This window comes from Paroedura picta, chromosome 1 (assembly GCF_049243985.1).
Source record: "Paroedura picta isolate Pp20150507F chromosome 1, Ppicta_v3.0, whole genome shotgun sequence".
In the NCBI taxonomy this organism is placed as follows: Eukaryota; Metazoa; Chordata; class Lepidosauria; order Squamata; family Gekkonidae; genus Paroedura; species Paroedura picta.
The window spans coordinates 4,779,136-4,802,088 of NC_135369.1; the positions used below are offsets into that span (position 1 = coordinate 4,779,136).

The following is a 22,953-nucleotide window of genomic DNA, read 5'->3' on the forward strand; positions in this document are numbered from 1 at the left end:
GCCAGAGGACACAACCCTAGTCAGAATCATCAACTCAGAATGGTAGGGGCTCTCCTGGGTCTCCTGCAGAGGTCATTTGCCTCAAGTACTACCTGGTCTCCTAGACTGGAGATGCCAGGATCAAAGATAGGACCATCTTCACAGTTTAAAAATCACCAAAGATGGAGAACCCACCACATCCCGAGGAAGCCTGTTCCTCTGAGAAACCACTGTAACAGTCAGGAACTTCTTCCGGATTTTAAGACTGAATTTCTTTTGCACTAATTTCATCCCATTTGTTCTGGTCCGTCCCTCTGGGGCAAGAGAGAACAATTCTGCCCCATCCTCTACATGGCAGCCTTTAAAATATCAGCGGGAGAAATTTCACAGGACAGTTCAGCAGGGGGATCGGCTTCCCCTGAGCAGTTCAGCAAGCCGATTGAACCACTTTGAGGATTCAGAAAGACAAAGAGATCCAAGAAATATAGAAGAAATTTTTTTTATGAATCTGGTTTTCTTGCGTCAGAACTGTGACAAAATCATATTTTTCATTTCAAGGAAGCCGCATTTGAATTGCATTAAGTGCAGTGTACATAAAACCAGCAGACCTTAAGAGGGGCATAAACTGAATTATTTCCCCTCTCAGGATTTCAGCAGCAACTGAGTCCTTTGAAAAACCCAGTGCTTAGGGCTACCACCATCCAGGTAGTGCCTGGAAATCTCCCTGTATGCTAAGCTACCTCCACACTACAGAGATCAGTTCCCCTGGAGGAAACAGTAACTTTGCTGGATGGACTCTATGGTTTACCAGTGAGTCTAGGCTAAATGGAAGTCCTAGAGCTTCATCACACCCCCTCTGAGCTTCCTCCCCTTCCCAATCTCCACTCTCCCTGGGCTCCATGCCCAAATCTCCAGGAATTTACCAGCCCACAGCTGGCAACCCTAAAATGCTTCCATGCCATGATTCAGCACAAATGTAGGTTTTTAAAAAACAAACTGATGAGCAGAGAAGAACCCCAAGGCACTGTGCACATGCCTTCTCCACAGCCCCCCCCCCCCAAAGCGAGTCTCGGAAAAGCCCCACATGTTCCACAGCTAGACCCAAATATCTGAGGTGCAGTCTCCCCCAGGGTAGCGCATCTCGTGAGTCCGGGCAGGCCCAAAGGGTTCGTTCCCGAAATCCACCAGGAAGTTTTCGTTCACGCACAGGCCTCCATGTTCCGTGTTCACGTCGATCTGCAGCATGACGGAACCTTCCCTGAAGAAGGAAGGAAACAGAGTCCAGGTGAACAAGCAAGGAACATATTGGGCAGAGGGCTGGGCGCGGGAATACAGGAGAAGGCTTCTTACCTGACCAGCTCAGGGTAAAACTGCTTGTCCCAAGGAGTGTACAGACTGGTGGTGACATAAAGTCTCTTGCCGTCCAAGCTGAGCTGAAGCATCTGGGGTCCCCCCCAGATTCGTCTTCCCTAAAAGACAGAGGGAACAGGAGACAGGTTGAAAAGAGACAAATAGCAAACGTCGTAAAGATATCTTTGGCTCCCAGGAACTGCTGGTGTTGGCAGGTCCAGTGGTGCAGCCATCTTTGGCAACTGATTTGTGGAAGCTCCTCAGGAATCATTGGTTGTGCTGTGGATATCCACTCTTGGGAAAAAATACTTTGCTGATATGGTCTATACAAACAGTTAATACTGTCTCTGGGTTTCAACCGAGCAAAGGAAACGATAAAACAAAGACTCCTAGATATCCCTCGCCAACAGGATTTCAATCGAGTAAAAAATCCACTTGTTCCAATGCCTCCACTTAATTATTTGAGGCCATTACCTTATTTAGCTAATCTTGTTTTCCCAGAACATAGGAGATCATTTACTCTCTTACGATATAACTTGTTCCCATCCGCTTTTAGGGAAGGCTTATTCAAAAAAATACCCATCTGTGATCGTTTATGCATCTGCCAGGATGGGAGCATTGAGACATCTGAACATGTATTACTCCAATGTAGGCTCTACGATCAATTCAGGGGAGAACTTATACTTTCCCTACAAAATAAGCCCAACTCAGAGGCGATCACAGACATGTTGTCAGGCAAAAGCACAGAAATAACTTCTGTTGTGGCCAGATTTGCTTGGAGAGCTATCAAAACAAGAAAGAGCTGGGTGGATTTGGAGCAACTTAGGTAGAGATAGTCTCAATTGCTTCAGATAATGCTTGTGAGTTTTAAAATCAGAATGATTTTTATAGCTGGCATGTTTTTAAATTTTATAATATTCTAGTTATCAATGATTCTTTTATGTCCCTTGTTAATGCCAGACGTTTTTATGTATTTTGTCATTTGACTACTGGTCTAGTACCATAATAATAAAGACTTGACTTGAGTCAAGCCTATGTTCAAAGCCATGGAAAGCGACTTAATTTTTCTTTTGCGAGAAAAAGAAAGCAAAACATGAATGTTCTGAAAATACCACACTTAATAAAATCCTCAGGAAAACAGTGTGGAAACTATGGAGCCTAAGCCAGTTTTGAGTAGTAACCAGCCTATCTAGGAGTAGCCTTGACCTCGAGAGTCCCATCAAGCATGATCTCATTAGATCTAAGAAGGTAACAGGGCCAGTTAGGCTTCCACTTGGGTGGAACGCATGCAAGAAAAACCACGGTCGTGGCACAAAGGCAGGCAATGAGAAACCACCTCTGAACATCTCCTCCCTTCAAAACCCTATGTGGTCTCCATAAATCAATTTTTACTTTGGGAGGAGGAATCAAGGAGGAGGTGCTAGGGACTTCTGAGGCAGGAGTTCCTGTCCAAGAACTGACTGACTGTCCTGGGAACAAAATGTGCTACGTGGTGGCAGATCCACTCCTGGTGGCAGCTCCACTCTTATGGAACAACCTTCCAAGGGTTGTCTTTAGGGGGCAGGTGAAGAAATTTTTAATCATTATTATTATTTGGATTTTTATTTCCTGCCAGTCCTGGGAACTGGCTCATGGCAGGTTACAATAGAGTCCATCAACACTAAAAACCCATTAAAACCCATTAAAAACATTAAATACAGGACATAAAATACAAAAAAAAAACATAAGAAATAAAACATGACAGTATAACTTGTCCCCCCTTCCCCCTAACGCAACAGGAAAGGTGAGAGGGAACCATAACCAAACGATGTCATTTGATTCATTTCAGTTCTTCTGCCTACTAGGAGTTTTAAATTCTCGGTTTTGACATATGGTTCTGGTGTATTTTATGGTTTTGCTGGGAGGGGAAAGTTCCACGGTAAGATGCCTTGAAAGGAAGAGGGGTGGCTAATAAATGTATTCAATGAACAAATAAATAGTGTTCAAGGACATGTAGCCCATCCTCTTCTTCATTTGAAGTAGCTGAGACTCAGCCACTTAAGAACGACAATGGGGGAGAGTACTGCCCATGCAATACCAACCTCCCAGTTGTGCTTGGCATGTTCTCAGAGATCGGTTCCCTTGCAGAAAATGGCTCCTTTGGAGGGTGGACTCTATGGCATTCTATCACAGTGAGGAATTTTCCAAGTCAGTGTTGGTAACCTTCTCACCCTGCTCACCCTCTTCCTCTCCATTTATGATTTACTTACTTGGATGACGAAAGGATCAGGTTGGCAGTTCAGCTCTTGATCTTCAAGGACTTTGACCCCCCCTCCTTTTGGGATGCTGCCCCCCACAAAGATCTGTGTACACAAAAGATCCCACCACCGCCCCAAAAGAGAGACAATTGGTCATACACAAGAGCCAATGGGTCAGTGGGGCTGTCTGTAAAATGCCATATTAACCTGATGCAGAATAGAATATTAATAATATTTTGTCAGTTTGGTCCAAAAGGAAAGCAGGGGCTAAAAGGTCTGAAATCGTCCATGGTTCTAATTTCCATCACTTGTTTCCCCTATTGCATCAAGATTTTTTTTCTTTTCCATGTGTGCTTTGCTCCCTCTAGTGGTTGATTCAAATATTACATCTCTGTATGTCTGACATAAGAGCCTCTTGTGGAGCAGGGCGGTAAGGCAGCCGAAATGCTGTCTGAAGCTGTCTGCCCATGAGGCTGGGAGTTCAATCCCAGCAGCCGGCTCAGAGTCGACTCAGCCTTCCATTCCGAGGTTGGTAAAATGAGTACCCAGCTTGCTGGGGGGTAAACGGTAATGACTGGGGAAGGCACTGGCAAACCACCCCGTATTGAGTCTGCCATGAAAACGCTAGAGGGCATCACCCCAAGGGTCAGACATGACCCGGTGCTTGCACAGGGGATACCTTTACCTCTACCTTTATGTCTGACATATTTCCATGCACCTGAAAACTGCAAGGAAATATACCAGACATACTGTGAGGTAATATCGAACTGAGCACTACAGGAAGCAAAACACGTGTGGAAAAGGGGAGGAAATCCCTAAAGCAATAGAGATATGCAAGCAATAAAAATTTTGGCTCTGGCCCCAGCCTGGTGGAATGAGTTGCCCAATAATATCAGAGCCCTAACAGAACTAGCACAGTTCTGTAGAACCTGTAAGATGGAGCTCTTCTGCCAGGCTAATGGCCAAAGCCAGCTCGGACAAATGTGTAAATCAACATTAAGGGCCTCCCCCACTGCAATCCAGGCATCTCTCCTGTCCCTATTAACAAGCCCAACAAGGGAGACAGTTTTAACTGTTTTTTAACTGTTTTAATGTATCATTAAATGTTGTAAATTGCCCCAAGATGGCAGGTCCGATAGGGGTGGGTTATAAATCCAACAATAAATAAAATATAAATAACTAGAATGAGAATGCTGAAAAGATGACGATACATTCCACCAACAGTGGTCTTTTCCCCAGACCAAAGAGCCTGCCTGCTCACAGAAGAACCTTGTATGCTGCCTGTGAAGACGTACCTTTCTGCATGGATATTGCAGAACTGCCCGTTTTGTTTCTGTTCTCTGGAATGGAGGGGTTAGCCCATTTGCTCAAGCTTCATTCAAATGTTAATTGACCTGGCTAATGTGAGATTAGGCGGCATTGCTAGGAGCACAGAATCTAGAGAGCCAGTTTGGTGTAATGGTTAGGAGTGTGGACTTCTAATCTGGCATGCCGGGTTCGATTCTGCACTCCCCCACATGCAGCCAGCTGGGTGACCTTGGGCTCCCCACAGCACTGATAAAACTGTTCTGACCGAGCAGGGATATCAGGGCTCTCAGCCTCACCCACCCCACAGGGTGTCTGTTGTGGGGAGAGGAAAGGGAAGGCGACTGTAAGCCGCTTTGAGCCTCCTTCGGGTAGGGAAAAGCGGCATATAAGAACCAATTCTTCTTCTTCTTCTTCAGTAATCTCAGGGCTCTCTCAGCCTCCCCTCCCTCACAGGGTGTCTGTTGTGGGGAGAGGAAAGGGAAGACGATTGGAAGCCGCTTTGAGCCTCCTTCGGGTAGAGAAAAGCGGCATATAAGAACCAACTCTTCTTCTTCTGCAGTAATCTCAGGGCTCTCTCAGCCTCCCCTCCCTCACAGGGTGTCTGTTGTGGGGAGAGGAAAGGGAAGACGATTGGAAGCCGCTTTGAGCCTCCTTCGGGTAGAGAAAAGCGGCATCTAAGAACCAACTCTTCTTCTTCTTCAGTAATCTCAGGGCTCTCCCAGCCTCACCTCCCTCACAGGGTGTCTCTTATGGGGAGAGGAAAGGGAAGGCGACTGTAAGCCACTTTGAGCCTCCTTCGGGTAGGGAAAAGCGGCATATAAGAACCAACTCTTCTTCTTCTTCAGTAATCTCAGGGCTCTCTCAGCCTCACCTCCCTCACAGGGTGTCTCTTATGGGGAGAGGAAAGGGAAGGCGACTGGAAGCCGCTTTGAGCCTCCTTCGGTAGGGAAAAGTGGCATATAAGAACCAACTCTTCTTCTTCTAGAGCAAGGGAAGTTACAATACCACCCTATTCTGCATTGTTTAGACCTCAATTGGAACAGTTCTGGGTAGGGATGCGCACTTCGGCTCGGCTCGGCATGCAGATAGTCCCGTCTCTGGCATCTCCAGTTAACAAAGGACCAAATCGCTGGTGACAGGAAAGGTCTGGAGAGCCGCTGCCAGTCTGAGCAGACGATACTTACAATAGACAGTGATTGATAGATCGAACGCCTGACTCAGTAGAAAGCAGAATATGGACACAGAAATCCACCTTCTACTGAATGAGACCTTTTCAGCCTTGTCTATTAAGACTGGGAAAGGCTTTCCGAGACCTCAGGTTTTCCACTGTCGGGGCCTGCTTTGAGCATCTATGACTCCAGGAGGGAGGGGGACCTTAAGGCTGTGCTCCGGAGTCAGCCCCTCCCTTCTCCGTTTGTACAGTAGAACTGTTCTCCTTCTCTGCCTGTCTCCTGTAGCGATTGCTTTTATCGCTACAAGGTTAACTTGACGAAATCTATATGTAAATAATTATTAAACTCAGCTTCAGCTTTCTCCGTTATAAATACCTGTGCTGTACCCATATTAATCATGCACTTTGAAGAAACTGTAGACTTTGCTACAGTAAAGGTAGAAGGCGGCATATCTTGCATCTTGTACGTCCTGGGATATTACGCTGAAAGAACAGACAGGTTTTCCCATCTCTAACATTCACCTCATCTACGGATTGGTCTTTTGGAGATGGCCAGGATTGATCCTAAGACCTTCTGCATGCCAACCAGAGACTCTTCCATCAGGCCACAGCCCCTCACCAGAACAAGAAATTGCCAAATAATCAGTTCTTCCGTCCATCAGACTGTCTACTCAGACTGATGGCAGCTCTCCATGTTCTCAGGCAGAAGTCCTGCATAGAGCAGGGGGTTGGACTAAATGGCCTGTATGGCCTCTTCCAACTCTGTGATTATGTGATTCTGTTGTTGTTGTTGTTGTTGTTGTTGTTGTTGTTGTTGTTGTTGTTGTTGTTAATTTGATTCATTTCCCACCACTCCCAAGATGGCTCGTGGCAGGTTACAAAGTCATCAATAAAACCTGATAAAACTCCATTAAAAGGATGTTCAAAATTACAACACAGTGAACAAGGCGATAAAACAACACAATCCCTACAGCAACACAATCCCTAAAGCAATGCTTTAGGATGCTTAGGGCTGATCCTGCGTTGAGCAGGAGGTTGGACTAGATGGCTTGTATGGCCCCTTCCAACTCTAGGATTCTATGATTCTGATTCTGAGCAGGGGGTTGGACTAGATGGCCTGTATGGCCCCTTCCAACTCTATGATTCTATGATTCTGATTCTGAGCAGGGGGTTGGACTAGATGGCCTGTATGGCCCCTTCCAACTCTATGATTCTATGATTCTGATTCTGAGCAGGGGGTTGGACTAGATGGCCTGTATGGCCCCTTCCAACTCTATGATTCTGATTCTGAGCAGGGGGTTGGACTAGATGGCCTGTATGGCCCCTTCCAACTCTATGATTCTATGATTCTGATTCTGAGCAGGGGGTTGGACTAGATGGCCTGTATGGCCACTTCCAACTCTATGATTCTATGATTCTATAATCCAATAGCCCTACCTACTATGGGTGGAGGGCCCTTTCTGGCAAGACCCCAGGTACTAGCACTAGCCCAGGGGGGGGGGAGCCGGTCTTTACTTATTGTCTGCAACCGCACATGCCTGGCTGCCACCTCCCCCAGAGCGAGAAAGTCCCTTGAATGAAGATGCTTACCTGGCCGACCATCCTGGGGCAGTGAGGGTTACTAATGTCAAACTGACGGATGTCACCATGTATGAAATTGCTCATGTACATGAACCGATCATCCAAGGAAATGAGAATGTAGGTGTTCAAGGCTGGAGGAGAACAAGGTGAGAATATTTATATCTCCTCCTTTACTCTAATAGCTAGAAGTTTTTCAAGAGCAGGTATGGAAACCCCCACCTCACAATGGGTTTTGTAGTGAGTTAGTGGGCAGGAGCGGAGGAAACTGACCTTTTTGAAAATTAAAGGTCAAATATTTAAATGCTTGAATCTTTTTTTTACAGGAATAAATGAATTTAAAAAACCAAGAAAGAGCTGCATCAATTCTGACTTCTGGACACACTGCCACAGTGAAAGACTAGGGCTGCCAACTACAGGTTAAGAAACTCCTGGGGACTTGGGGATGCAGCTTGGGGAAACCTTGGTTTAGGTAGTGAGGTATAATGCAATAGAGTCCAGCCCTCCTCCCCAGCAGCCATTCCCACCAAATCTCTGTTGTCTGGACCTCGGTTGTAATTGAAGATCTCCAAACCCAACCTGGAGGTTGGCAACCCTAGAATGAAGACAGATTGACCATGGCAATGGAGCCTCCAAATGACAGGCTTCTTACATCCTTTCCCTTGTGGCTACCATTTCTCCCCCTTGCCCCTGCAGCATTGCATTCTTTAAAAAAAATGCTAGCTGCTATAACGCTGTAGCATATTAATGCTACAGCAATATGAAACGTATCAGTTACCTTCAGAAGCCAGTCAGAAGCCTACTGGGGATGCAGCAGGGAAAATGGCTGCCCACAAGGGGAATGGTGCCATTGTGGGCTGGAGGTTCAGAAGACATAATGTTCTGGCCAGAAGGAGCATACCCAGGGAGGGAAAGATTTGAGCAAATTGGGAGATCCGCACTTGGAGGGTCCAGAAAACATCACTTGAGTTGATGTTGAAGCCCAAACCAAAGGAGAGCAAAACGGAGCTGTTGTAGATGCAACTAAACACTCCATCATGGTTTGCACAGCAAAAAGACCAAGCCATGAATGATGGCAGCCAGTCTAGATTCTTCCAGTAGGGGGCGCTGTTGTCCGTCTCCTCCGCTAAGCTAACAAAATGATTTGCTAAAACCAACTGCAGTTTGCAGTGAGCAGGGATGAAGTATCCAGAACAGTTCTAATTCCCGTCCTTTTGACCAACCTGGCATTTCGGGTAATAACCATCCTGACACTTTCTTGCTCGGAATCTGGATCACCTTCTCTGCTGTCCAGCATCCATTCTGCAGAAGGAATATCAATCACTGATTTATACTATTTAGCCTTTCGTACAGGGCCGCAAGGCGGGTTATGCAGAGTGAGTTGGCAACTGGGACCATCAATGACCAATGCATTGGGGATTTTAGAAGTCAGGAACCGCCAGAAAGAAATGAAGCATAAAGATGCACACGGCACATTAAGCAGTACAGAAATTACATCAATAAGACCCTACTTGCAGTAGAAAAGAGGAAGAGTCCAGACTAACAAAATTTGTGGCAGAGTTGATTTTGTGAGTCACTGCACACTTTTTTCAGATGGAGCAAGAATGTGATATAAAGACCGATCAATTTACCTTCCAGCTATATCTGAGGAAGGGAGAAGTGGGTCGCAAAAACTCATACCCTGGGTGGTGAAAGGCCCCCCTTCCCTCACTATTTCAAAAAAGACCCCATTTTTTCCCCCTCTGAGTTCTAGAGAGAGAGGATGGGTGACGTTAATCACTTGCTCACCTCCCTTTAAATATGAATGTGCCCAGGCACGAAATAGGTATCTGGAGAGAGAGGGGGGCTTCTTCTTCCCAGAAACCCCTCAGACACAAAGGAGTTTCCTGGGAGGGGGGGGAGCTGGGACTTATTTAGGGAAATCCAGCTGGGAAGGGAATCCAGGTGGAAGGTATATCTGCTGCTGACCACAGGAAGTAGTGTCTTCCACCTGTTGACCATCAAATTAGGCAGTTGCTCTGGTTTGGAGAGGAGGTGAAAAGCCATCTTGGACCATGTGGCTGCTAGGTGAGTTGAGAAACAAGCCCTAGGAACTTGGGACTCCTTATGCAGGGTACCTACTCTATATTTAACATCAGTTAGGGTATGTTTTAGCAGAGGGACAGAAGGACTGCATTTTACCCAGCTTCCTTTGACTCCAGAATATGGAGTGTGGAAAGCAGCAGGGAAACAAATCTACAAAACATTTCAGTTAGTTTCATAGGGAGGCTGTGTTGGTCTATGGTAGAACAGCTAGATTTGAGACCAGTAGCATCTCAGTGACCAACAATATTTTCAGGGGATTAGTTTTTGAGAGTCAAAACTCCCTTTAAAGGGACTCTCTCAATTTCATACCCTCAACTTCTTGCTGGGTTCCAAGGTTGCAGGAGTCCCCTGCTTTCTGCAAGGGGCTCCTTCGGAATTCTGACACAGCATGCTGGGTGCATCCACAAAAGGTCTGCTGGTTTTATTGTATTGTTACTTTGGTCCATTTTAGTGGGGTTTTAATAGGGTTTTTAACTGGACATTCTATAACCCGCCATGAGCCTGCCTGGGAGTGGGGGTAACAAATGTAGTAGTAGTAGTAGTAGTAGTAGTAGTAGTAGTAGTAGTAATGGCTACTGTGGTTTAACTTCCATCACACAGTGAATATATTTGTGCTGTGCTGGTAGCTGCTGCCAAAACACGTTCTCAAACACTCACAGGGTGCCAGGAAAGGGGCTGGCAGACACCATGGTGCCCACAGAGATCCATGCTCTATAAGATTTATAATTAGGCTTGTGCACCAGTGGCTTGATCTGGATCAATTCGGATTCAGTGCTCATTAAAGTCAATCATGCTATTGACTTTAATGGGAATTCCAGCATTCCTGCCTTTTCCAGGGCCGGGGAGGCGGGGGTTTCAGTTACAACCTCCAAACTTTCCGGGTAGCTCCAGGGGGCTCTTCCCTGACTCCCCTCCAAATTTCACAATGATTGGACCATGGGTTTCAATTTGAGGGGTTTCGAAAAAGGGTGCCCCCACCCGCTCCTTTCTATCCAATGGGACGGACTCTCTACTGCATAGAATGGATAGATGGTGGGACCCTCTTTCAGATCCCCTGGAAATGGACCCCGTGGGCCAATCGTTGTGAAATTTGGAAGGGGGACAAGGAAGAGCCTCCCGAGGGTACACTGAAAGTTTGGAGGCTGTAACTGAAACCCCCGCTTCCCCAGACCCCAAGAAAGACAGGAATGCCAGAATTCCCATTAAACTCAAAGGCATCATTGACTTTAATGGGTGCTAAAGCCGAATCGGTCCAGATCAGGGCCCTGGTGCACAAGCCTATTTTTTACAAGCTAAAGTCCATGTAAAGATCAGCAGTGAAATCCTCAGAGCAGAAACATTTGGGTAACTGGGACTATCCACCACCCCACTCTCTGCTTCAGTTGGCCAGTTTTGTTGCTGGGCAAAAACAGCTGCCAACATTCACCTGTGCTTTGTAGAAGTGAAAGACAGATCCCTTCATTGGACAGACAACCATTCCATGTGCAGCATTGGGGTTGTGCAGGAACCGGATTTCAAAGGGGACAGAATCCTCCCCTAAATCGATCGACTCGACAAGGCAGTGGGTGGTCCAGTCCCAGACATTCAGGCGACGGCCGTAGCGCCCTAAAGGGGGGCAGAGAAGAAAACCAAAGCCAGACAACTCATGACCAACTGTAAATCCACCTGAAGTAACAGATTTCTTGTCACTGAGAAACAACTCAAGTCATTGTGCAGACACCATGGTCCAGAATTTTCCTGGCCCTACGTGTATCTGATTAAGGCTTACAGATAACCAAATGCAGTACTGAAAAAGACTGTGTGCCCAGCATTCAAGCTAAATGGACAAGACCTCATTTCAGTAACAGCCATGAGACAATCTAGACCCAGCACCATCTAGAGCTAAGTCATAGTGACTGAACCTCCGGAAGAAGTTCCTGACAGTCAGAGAGGTTCCTCAGTGGAACAGACTTCCTCGGGAGGTGGTGGGTTCTCCATCTTTGTAGATTTTTAAGCAGAGGCTGGAGAGCCATCTGACGGAGAGGCTGATTCTGTGAAAGCTCAAGGGGGTAGCAGGTGACAGTGGATGAGCGATAGGGTTGAGAGTGTCCTGCATAGTGCAGGGGGTTGGACTAGATGACCCAGGAGGTCCCTTCCAACTCTATGATTCTAAATTCCATCTAAATATCTGGAAGAAGTTCCTGACAGTCAGAGCGGTTCCTCAGTGGAACAGGCTTCCTCGGGAGGTGGTGGGTTCTCCTCCTTTGGAAATTTGTAAGCAGAGGCTAGATAGTAATTTGACAAAAATGCTGATTTTATTTTTTTTAATGATTTTTCTTATTTTCCACAAAGATAGAAATAGAATAGGTATAAAATATACTCATTTGTAAGAAATTATATAGAATACCCTCAAAACATTTTATATTATAAAAAATACTCTTCTATCCCATTATATTTCATCTTCCTGCCTGAAAATTATCTTCTTAAATAGTTCAGATAAGGACCCCATTGTTCTTGAAAAACTTCTTCGGGTTTTCCATTGACTCTTAATGTCAATTGAGCCATCTTGGCAAGACCTCCCCCTATTTCAAATTATTCCCTTCCTCTCTCTTAATTGACTTTTTAATGTTTTCCCAATTCTTCAATTGTTTCCCTTCCTCTCTCCCAACGAGATTAGACAAACAGGATTCTATATCTCTCTACTCTTTCCTATTACAGTTGTTCTATTATTTAATAAACTGGTTTAGTTTAGTTTTTAAGCAGATTGAGCTCAGAAAAGTGTATATTTAGACTCTGCCAACACAGAGGTGGTTTGCCTTTGCCTATTTCTGTGTAATGACACTGCTGTGGTGGTCTCCCAACCAAATCCAAACCATAGCTGACCCTGTTACCAGTCAAACCCTCCCTGTACAGAAAAGCAGTTTTATCCCAAAACTAGGAGAAAATGCCCAATCTCAACATTGACATGCGCCCAGCTAGTATCCTGCTTTGCCACAGAATTTTGTCCCAGAAACCTACACATATGTGTCATTTTTGTCAACAGCTATCCACTCACACAGAACCAGGGAAACTTGTATAGTTTTGCCATGTGTCAAGTGGTTCAGGAGACTACTGGATATTGTGGCTGAGTTTAGCTACATAAAAGGTAGACATGTTGAAGAGGGGGCCAACTGGCTTACTGCAGCTTTAAAGAAAAGGACTAGGAGCAATGGGTTCAAAGACTAGATCAGGGGGAGTCAACCTGTGGTCCTCCAGATGTCCATGGACTACAATTCCCATGAGCCCCTGCCAGCAACCACTGGTGGGGGCTCATGGGAATTGTAGTCCATGGACATCTGGAGGACCACAGGTTGACTACCCCTGGACTAGATGACCATTGAGTTCCCTTCCAGCTTAATGTGTCTTACGTATCTGTGTGTGTGTGTGAAGAGAGACAGAGAGACAGAGAGACAGAGAGAGAGAGAGACAGAGAGAGGAACTTCCACAATTCCACAGGTCCTGCAGAAGGGAGCTCCTCCACCAGGCATTTGCTTGAGTCCAACCTGCCCAACAACATCTACAGGTCCCCCTCATACAGGTCCTCCATGACTTGAAGGAGCCTGATCTACTTAGAGATTTGTCTAAGTTGTACTTGTTGTTATTGCTGACCAAAGCCATTGGAGTTCTGTTGATTTAGGTACACTGTTGGATTGTTGCTGATGTGTTATTTTGTGACTGTGTTCTATGTTCAGACTGTTCCATGTATTAACCCCTGCAATGTTGTATGTGAACTGGTCTGAGCCGTATAGGAGGGTGGTATAGAAATTTAATAATAAATAAATAAATTGTATACATACATACATACATACATACATACATACATACATACATACATACATACATACATACATACATACATACATACATACATACATACATACATACACACACACATACACGCATACGCATACACCCACACATATATGCATTCTCATGTAACAAGGCCTTACCTTTCCCCAAGTCAGCTGGGTTGAACCCATCAACGATGAATTTCGGCACCCCCCATTCAGTGCTTATCATGACATTGTGCCTGGGCTGGTACCAGAAGTCGTACCCCATGGGGGCTGCTTGAGTGGGTCTCTCCCAGGTCCCCTTCACTTCAAAGGTCTCCGCATCCAGAATGACAAAACCACCTGGCAGAAGGACAAGATCCAAGATGACCATCTTCAACTATTTAAAAGGCTGCCATATAGAGGATGGAGCAGAGTTGTTCTGTATTGCCCCGGAGGCATGGACCATAACCAATGGTCCATCTAAACATCAGGAAGAAATTCCTGACAAAGCAGTTTCTCAGTGGAACAGACTTCCTCGGGAGGTGGTTAGAAGTCCGCTCTCCTAACCACTACACCAAACTGGCTCTTCCATGAAGCTCTTGGTGGAAGATGAAGCTGTTCCACCAAGCATATGGCAAAGGTCAAAAGAAAAACTAACTGAACAACTATCCAGGATTCCCTTTCCCCTCCCATCCCCTCCACCCCGTTTCTTCTCTCACACCACAGGGCTCATGGTTTTCAATAGAACCTATTCAATAGAACAAGGGACCAAGCCCTATGAAGATAGGTTGAGGGACTTGGGAATGTTCAGCCTGGAGAAAAGGAGGTTGAGAGGGGACATGATAGCCCTCTTTAAGTATTTGAAAGGTTGTCACTTGGAGGAGGGCAGGATGCTGTTCCCATTGGCTGCAGAGGAAAGGACATGCAGCAATGGGTTTAAACTACCAGTACAACGATATCACTGGCCGTCTTCAAGCAAAGGTTGGAGACACACTTTTCTTGGATGCTTTAGGATGCTTAGGGCTGATCCTGTGTTGAGCAGGGAGTTGGACTAGATGGCCTCTATGGCCCCTTCCAACTCTATGATTCTAACTTCTGGTACTTGCTGAAAGTGGTATTTAACCTACATTTTTAATCATTGTTCTTTTAATGGTTTATCTTTAAGGATTGTTGTGACAGATCAGAGATATTTAATATATCGACTGTCAACTGCCCCGAGATGACTATTCACAAGTCATCTCGCGGTATGAAAATCTCAAAATAAAATCCCAAAGTAAACATTGTCGTTGGCGCAAGGACACTCTGCACGGCCCCATTCAGAAGCCCTACTGGCCCCACTTATGTCATCAAGCCCTTGGAGGTAACAGGCAGCACCATCTCACCCATATTGGGGACCCTGTTCGAGATCACCCTCAGCCAGGATTCCTCATGGGAATCCATTTTGTGAAATACCTTTTCCATTGCCACGAGGGTCCCCTATGGAACTGATCATGACTTCCCCACTGCCCAGGCAGTGAGGGGTATGTAGCAAAGCCAGGTCACACTTCCGGAAAACTTCAGTTGGCTCAATCACCTGTGGGTGCAAAGGAAAGAACATTTGCAATGAAATTACATTTAGCTGGGTGAGGCATGGTGGTGGGATTTGCTCACCATCTAGGAGTTGGAAAATCATGAAGATAATTTCAGGAGGGAAGCCATGTTGATCTGCACAGAAGGCCTAGATCTGAGTCCAGAAGCACCTCAGATACCAACAAGATTTTCAGGTGATAACCTTTTGAGAGCCACAACTCCCCTCAGGTCTATCAGCATCCATCAGAGTCTCTGACTCTCAAAAGCTCACACCCCAAAACTTTTGTTAGCTTAAAATCCAGTGAAATCATGAAAAGAACTTCAGGGCTGCCATGAGACATTTTGGTGCCACAGCTGGAGAAGTGGAATGTCAAACCCAGAGGTACATGGTAACCTGTGGTTATGTGCTCCCCACCCACTTCTGTGGAGGCTAAGCTGAAAATACAGATCCTCCCATTTTTCTGTCTTGTCTCTCACCACTTTATCTTGGTTCAGGAAGGGATAAAACTATGGCCAAAGACCTCTGGTCAACCGAAAGAGACAGGATCTCTTCCTCCGTCACTACTTCTCTTGTTCCCACATTTCCACGCTTACCTACTTCTTTCAGAGCAACGATATTTGAGACCAGGAGCAGCTTAAAGAACAGCCAAGTTCTTCCCGAGTAGAAGGTTTTGGTGTCTGGACTACTGCAAGTGGCTCTGCTTGGGGCTACCCTGGAAGAGTGTTCAGAGGCTGGAGCTAGTACAGAATGTGGCAGCTAGAATGTTGGCTGGGGCCAATTCCTGTCTGCATGTGTCTCCAAAATTACAATTACTGCTCGATCCCTGAGCTCAGTTCAAGGTGTTGGTTTTGCCCTTTAAACCCTCAATGGTTCGGGATCAGATAGTTGAAGGAACATCTTCTCACATATGTTCCTCCCCAGAAACGCAAAACACAAGGAGAGGCCCTCCCAGCTGTCCTGCCACTCAAATAAGATCCCCTGGTAAGCACACAAGCCATTTGTGGGGCAGCCCCAGAGTTATGGGATGTGCACCTAGACCCCTCACTATCAATCTTTAGGTGACGGCTGAAAATGATTATATTTTGGACTGCATATGGTGGAGTTCAGTAGCAGTCTGAAGAGCGATGTTCCAAAAGAATTGGTCAGTTTCGGGTCAGGTTGAATCATCTGGAACCCAATTTGGCATTTTGCGAATCATCCAAATACCAGATTCGGTACAGGTATTTTGGTATGGAAAGATTCAGGTAACCTGAAAATTTTTTTGCCTCTCTGATTGTTTCTGCACTAGAGATATTGTTGAGATTTTCATTTTTTAAAGGGTCAACTTTTTCTTCCAATTCCGAACTAAAATTGGCTTCTTCAGGCACAATCTCCTCACTTTGCCCACCCCCCCCCTTGCCCTTCACCAAAGGAATCCCCAGAAAATCGGATTTCATCTTTTCAAGTCTAATTTGGGGCTGCCCAATTCATGAGCAGGGGTTCAAACCTGGGTCTCCCAGATCCCAGAATAATGCTCTAACCACTACACTGAACTGGCTCTGGATGCCATCCCTTACAGCTTCCAACAGCTCGATGCAGAAATTTCCACAGCATCCCATAAACCCCTCCCGAACTCCCTTGCCCAACTCATCCCAGAGCTAGTTTGCTCTTCACCAATTAAGGCATACCGCGTAGAGCCTGGGGGCTCTCGGGTCAGTCCCTGTGTCCACCACGTAAATGCGAGAGGAGCCCAAACAAGGAAGGACCAGTCTGTTCCGCTTCTTGGTGGTATCCCCGAAACAGCTGCTGCAGGCGTTCCACCCAGTGTGGTGGAGTTCATCATTGACGTACGGCATAGGGAGGCGATGGATCACCTGTGGAGGAAGGATGGAAAGTCAATCCAGGCATCCCCACTGAGGTGTCCATAAGCACTATGGCTCCCACCAGCACCTTTCCTGGTATCCACCCTTTGTAGAAAGGGAGCATAGCTAGGTAAGGATTTTGCCCAGCAAGGTTTTTGACTGGACACTGGACATTTCATTGGCTGTGCAGCACAGGCTGCATCAGCCTGGAACGGCCGATTTGGACAACGCCGTGCACAACCCAACTCAAGACCTCTCAGGGGTCTGGAGAAGAACAAAGTCTTTCCTAGCATCTATTATCTGAGGACCTGAACAGACAGGATGAAGTTCACCCAACTGGTTCTGTACATAAAGTGCAAACTTGTCTCTGGTTGTGCCAAGGAAGGGAGAGGGGTTTTCCGCCTTCTGCCCTGGTTGGCTATTCAAAACGGGACATCTTGCTTTCTTCCTAGCAGGTTTGGGGGGAGGAACATGAGTTTTGAAAGGGCTAACAATTGCTAACGAAGCACAGAAGATGTTTTGAAAAATAGGCCCAAAGAGAGTTTGAAGGGTTACGCCCTCTCTTCCTTCCTGGAATAGCACGGAGGCAAATTAAGGCTTCACAGTTTGCACTTCAACAGGATCTTTCTGAGGTCGTGTAGCCTTTTAATTGGAAGTGACTGAATCAGGGATCTTCCACATGCAAAGAATGTTCTACGTCCCATAAGCCTAGCAAAAAGACGCTAATAAGATAATGGGTTACATGCAAAAATAGCTGTGGTCTACTTATCCCATACCTAGCCCTGGGCAGAGTCATGCTGTTTTTCTTTTTCTTACCTAACTCCAAATCTGACATCCTGAGTCTGGATGATTCTAGACAAGTTCTGGATTGTTCATGGGTATGTCCCATGCTCAGACTGCCGTGTCAGCAGTACTATCTGCACCTTTAGGGAGTTCAGCTTTCTTGGAAGGAACACGGCCCAAAATCATATTAACAATGTCACAAAATTAACGTGAAAGTTGCCACTGGGAGATTATGAGCATGCAGGTAGAGACCTGTTATGCCAACATAGCTTACTGCAGATTTTTTGAGCAGTCATCATTAAACTCGATTTGGAAATCTGGGCCTCCGATCACGTAGCATTCCTTTTTCTCTGGTGAATTTATTCTGCGGCTTCAACCAAAACATGCAGTTTTTCTTAGTGTGGGAACATCGTTTGTGACGTGCGGGGTGCGGAGCCCAACGGTGTGTTTTTTTTAATTTACACAATTGTGCTATTGTAGCTTTGTAGCAGCACCAAGAACACCCCTTCCATTTAAATCCTTGTGGTTCAGTTCCTTGAATGAAAGGAACCCAGGTAAAGCTAAACAAAAACCTACTAAAACTGATCAAACTTACTAGAGAAGCTGTACAGCTCCCTCTTTTTGTGCTCTTGGATTCTCTATTGTTGCCCACTGTGAAAAATGGAAAATGGTGACCACCCTCAACCATCCCCCTCTTTCATTGCTGCCCTTTCTCTCCTCCCCTCCTCTCTCCTCTACTTTCAGAGCTTGCTAAGGGACTTCTCAGAGAGCTGCCAGACAAGCATTTTTTCCCGTTACTTTTCCCCAGCGAACCAAGACTAGCAATAGTCTAATATCATCACTAGACTCGTGCTGCTTGTAAAAAAAAAACTGTTAAGGCAAAACAATATGAGAAAAGAAGATGAAGGGAGTTGATGGGGGAGAATCAGCCTTAGAAATAAACAACATGGAACTTCACAGCTGCGATGGTCAGACTCAAAACATGTTTTGATAGTTTCATGGTGAATTTTTTTTCAGCTCAGTGCTGGGCTTGATCCAGTGACTCAGTGCTGGTCTTTGCCTCCTCCCTCTCTCCATTCTTCCATTAAAATATTCATGGTTTGTGGGGAAAATAAGCTATAGTGGAACATGTACACTGATTTAAAAGGCAGGAAGATGGAGGAAAGTGCAGAATAGGAGAAATGTGAGTGGTGGAGGAGTAGCCTCCAGGGGTTGGGGAAATATTGGAGAGGGAAATCTGAGGGTACACAGTTGAATTATCTTTGACTTGAAACCAAAGCAAGGGAAAAAAACACCACAAAACCACTCTCAGAAAACATGAGGAAACAGCAATCAGAAAGCTAACTGAGTAATCAGTGTGCAATGAAAATGAAAACCCAATCAACATTCAGAAGACGAAGAGTTGGTTCTTAGATGCCGCTTTTCTCTCCCCGAAGGAGGCTCAAAGGGGCTTCCATTCGCCTTCCCATTCCTCTCCCCACAACAGACACCCTGTGAGGGAGGGGAGGCTGACAGAGCCCTGATATCACTGCTTGGTCAGAACAGTTTTATCAGTGCCGTGGCGAGCCCAAGGTCACCCAGCTGGCTGCATGTGGGGGAGGGCAGAATCGAACCCGGCTTGCCGTATTAGAAGTCCGCACTCCTAACCACTACACCAAACTGGTTCTCTTCATGGTGAAAGCTAGGGAAAATACCAAGTGAAAAAGAAAAGCTGGTGAAAGGACAACATCCATTCATAAGAGGTCTCAGCCCATAAGGGAAGATTTTCTTAACCTGATTAACTGCTCCCGCCTCACAAGAAGCATGAGAATCACCTCCGTTTGTTTCCTTCTTAGAAATGACTGTTCATTCCCTCCCCTGAATACTGCTCATGGGCAAAACAAGGAGTGTAAATCAGCCTCAAATCATAGATACATTCTGAAAAGTTGGCTTTTTAATTCGCTTTTTCTACTGACCCAGCTATACTGGTAATGTGCGGAACAAATGACTACAATACACCATGTGTGTGGAGCTGTCCTTGAAGATAATGTAGAAATGACTGAGTTTTTTGGTGTATGTCGTCAAGTCGCAGCCAACTTATGGTGACCCTGTAGGGTTCTCAAGGGAAGAGACCACCAGAGGTGGCTTGCCATAGCCTGCCTCCACATCACAACCCTAGACTTCCTTGGTATCTCCCTTTCCAATTCTAACCAGGGCCGATGCTGTTTGAACTCTGAGATACAGCATCCTTTATGTTTTTATCTCGTAACACCCAACCCCCTGGCTCCTCATGTGCAACTTCATTAGACCAACTGCTGTCAGCTTGAGGCCTTTGGATCATGCTCTTGCCTAACTTGTCCTGGGAGGGGTGGTTTTGGGGAAACCAGACACCTTTTAAGAAAGTTTTCAAGTGTCAGAATCAAAAGGCTGGCCTCAGGAGATGATACAAGGGCTTGAAGCCAGCGGGGGGGGGGGGGGGGGAATGAATCTCATGAGAGGCTTTGAGCTCTTATGGGAATCTCAGATCCCCTCAAAGCCCTATGGATATGTTCTTATCTGGGACAGTCCATGGCTGGCATAAGGACAATCTGCCTGCATCTGGAATAGTGTAACGGGGCAATGAATATGAGAAAACCAGAAGAGCCCTGCTGGATCAGTCAATCTAGTCCGGCATCCTGTTGCACACAGTTCTTCTGGAGGGCCAACAACAGGGCATACAGGCCAAGGCCTTCCCCTGAGAAGAGCATAAAAGCCCTGCTTGATCAGACTAGTGGTCCATCTAGTCCATCATCCTGTCTTATACCAGTTCCTCTGGACAGCCAACAACAGGATATAGAGTCCAATGCGTTCATCCAGTCCATCTAGTCCAGCATTCTGACTCTCAGAATGGCCAGCCAGTTCCTCAGAGGTCCAACAACAGTCCATAGAGGTTGAGACTTTCTCTCTGCTATTGCCTCCTGACACTGGGATTCAAAGGGTGACTGCACCTGAGCATGCAGGTTCCCTTTAGTCACCATGGCTAGCAGCCACTGATAGACTTTACTTGCATGGACAGAATGGTTCTTCTTCTATCCTCTGTCCAACAAATGGTCTAGGGTTGTGCATAAATAAAGACCGCCTCTGAATGTTTCTTGCCTTGATAACCTCCAGGTTTGCCATAAGTTGGCTGTGTCCTGGTAGCACTTTCCAGAACCACCTCCAGAGCCCACATCTGGAGTTGGCTTTCATGGCTTTGATGAAGGATCAGATCACGCAAGTTGATGTTAGCACTTCACTCCGCTCTGGTTCGGCCTCACTTGGAGGACTGTGTTCAGTTTTGGGCACCGCAACTGAAGAAAGATGTAGAGAAGCTCAGGTGTGTCCACAGGAGGGCAACAAAGATGGGGAGGAGTTTGGAGACCAAGACGTAGGAGGAAAGTTTGAGGGAGTTTGGTCTGTTTAGCTGGAAAGAAGATGACTGAGAGAGGATCTGATAACCATCCTCTAGTATTTAAAAGGGTGCCATATAAAGCAGGGGTAGTCAACTTGTGGTCCTCCAGATGTCCATGGACTACAATTACCATGAGCCCCTGCCAGCGTTTGCTGGCAGGGGCTCATGGGAATTGTAGTCCATGGACATCTGGAGGACCACAGGTTGACTACCCCTGATATAGAGGATGGAGCCGAGTTGTTCTCTCTTGCCCCAGAGGGTCAGACCAGAACAAATGAGTTGAAATGAATTCAAAAGAATTTTCAGCTAAGCATCCAGAAGAGGTTCCTGACAGAGTGTCCCTCAGTGGAACAGGCTTCCTCAGGAGGTGGTGGGTTCTCCTTCTTTGGAAGTTTTTAAGCAGAGGCTATATAGCTATCTGATGGAGAGGCTGATTTTATGGACTTAGGCAGATTGTGAGTGGGTGGGCAGGAAGGGATGTGCCAGTGTTTGTCTCTTGTGGCCCTTCCTTGCATGCCCAGGGTATTGCTAATTGCCATTGTGGGATGGTAGGTGAATTTCCTCCAGGTCAAGGCATGTGAATTTCTACGCCTCTTAACCCATCCCTGGAACCTGAGGGGAGGAATTGCAAAGTAAAACATTCCCAAAGGAAGAGATCTCTGGCCAGAACCTTGGAATAAGTTGGAGATTCTGGATCTACATCCACCGTAGCCAAGTAGTCAGGCGATGGGGTGCAGATGCTGGATCCGGTTAAGATGCAGGGGACGTAGATGATTCTCTCTCGGGGACCTTGGAAAGCAAAGAGAACATTTAGCAATCAAACAATGGGAAAGCAGCTACAGCTCTCTTTATTCATGGCCCTCTCTCTCCTATGAGCAGGTCTTTGCTTCCGATCAAATATAAGTAACGTCTTTAAAAGTGCAAAAGTCCAGAACTTAAAAAAACTAAAAACTGAATTCATGACAGGATAAGAGCCTTTGTAGCTCTCTGCTACTTATTTGAACAACATTTGAGTCTAGTGGCACCTTTAAAGCCAACAAAGTTTTACTCTTGGGCTTTATGTGCACTGGGCTTTTTTATCCCCAGTGATCCTGAATTTTTTTTTCAAATCTACACCATATTCGACTTCTATTTTGATATTTAGCACTTTAAATTTTCCCTCTGCAATGCCTGTGATTCATCTGCAGTGACACTACCTTTCCCCCGTGATATCCAGGAATGGATATAACTCACTACACTGAGAAAAGCGCTCCAAAAGCCCCAGTATTTCAAATGTAGATGTCAACATTTTTCCACATTAATTTCCTTCCCCTACTCCATGCCTCCAACACTGACGTAGTGCAGTCATCTGTTGCTGATTGATCAGAACATCAATTCAAAGACTGCAGGAAAACTGGATCCTGGTTGCCATTATCTTGCAAGATTTGTTTTCCCCTTATTTTTTAAGTGACTGTGCTCCAAAAGCACCCACTTCTATGTGCCAATATTTGCCTTTTGGATTGTCTTCCCTCCCCCTTGTTCTCTCCCGCCCCTCACTCACTCAAGAAAAGAAAAATAAACAGGCAGTCTCGTGCTCCTCTCCTTCCATACACACACTTGCTATGGCTATAGAGTCAGGAGACAAAAGGCGAGAAATAAACACCTCACCAGCCTTGTGCTCCTTCAATGCTGGCTGGAGCTTCATGCAACCCCCCCCCTCTTAAGCTTTCCCAATCAAGCAGACAATTAAGTCCAGAAGGCAACATCTGTTTCAAGTCGGAAGAAAAGCAAAGTGGAAATTCCAGGTTCAGATTTATCAGAATTCAGCAGGATCGATAACAGGGGGATGTGAGTGCAGATACAGCCCTGGAG

The 22,953-nt window shown here is 46.0% G+C and overlaps 1 protein-coding gene across 1 annotated transcript in view; it reads right to left on the reverse strand.

Annotated features, from left to right (window-relative positions):
- Positions 1–492: 492 nt before the first annotated feature.
- LOC143829962 (methanethiol oxidase-like) overlaps positions 493–22,953 on the reverse strand; it is a 34,752-nt gene continuing 12,291 nt past the window's right edge. Inside the window, exons 3-12 of the mRNA XM_077321658.1 lie at positions 21,773–21,891; positions 16,737–16,922; positions 14,952–15,072; positions 13,677–13,859; positions 11,135–11,313; positions 8,847–8,925; positions 7,636–7,757; positions 3,579–3,671; positions 1,330–1,448; positions 493–1,237 (exon numbers count right to left, since the gene is read on the reverse strand). Of these exons, the coding sequence (XP_077177773.1) occupies positions 1,075–1,237; positions 1,330–1,448; positions 3,579–3,671; positions 7,636–7,757; positions 8,847–8,925; positions 11,135–11,313; positions 13,677–13,859; positions 14,952–15,072; positions 16,737–16,922; positions 21,773–21,891 (1,364 nt within the window). The 3' untranslated portion in view covers positions 493–1,074. The remainder of the gene's footprint in view (positions 1,238–1,329; positions 1,449–3,578; positions 3,672–7,635; positions 7,758–8,846; positions 8,926–11,134; positions 11,314–13,676; positions 13,860–14,951; positions 15,073–16,736; positions 16,923–21,772; positions 21,892–22,953) is intronic.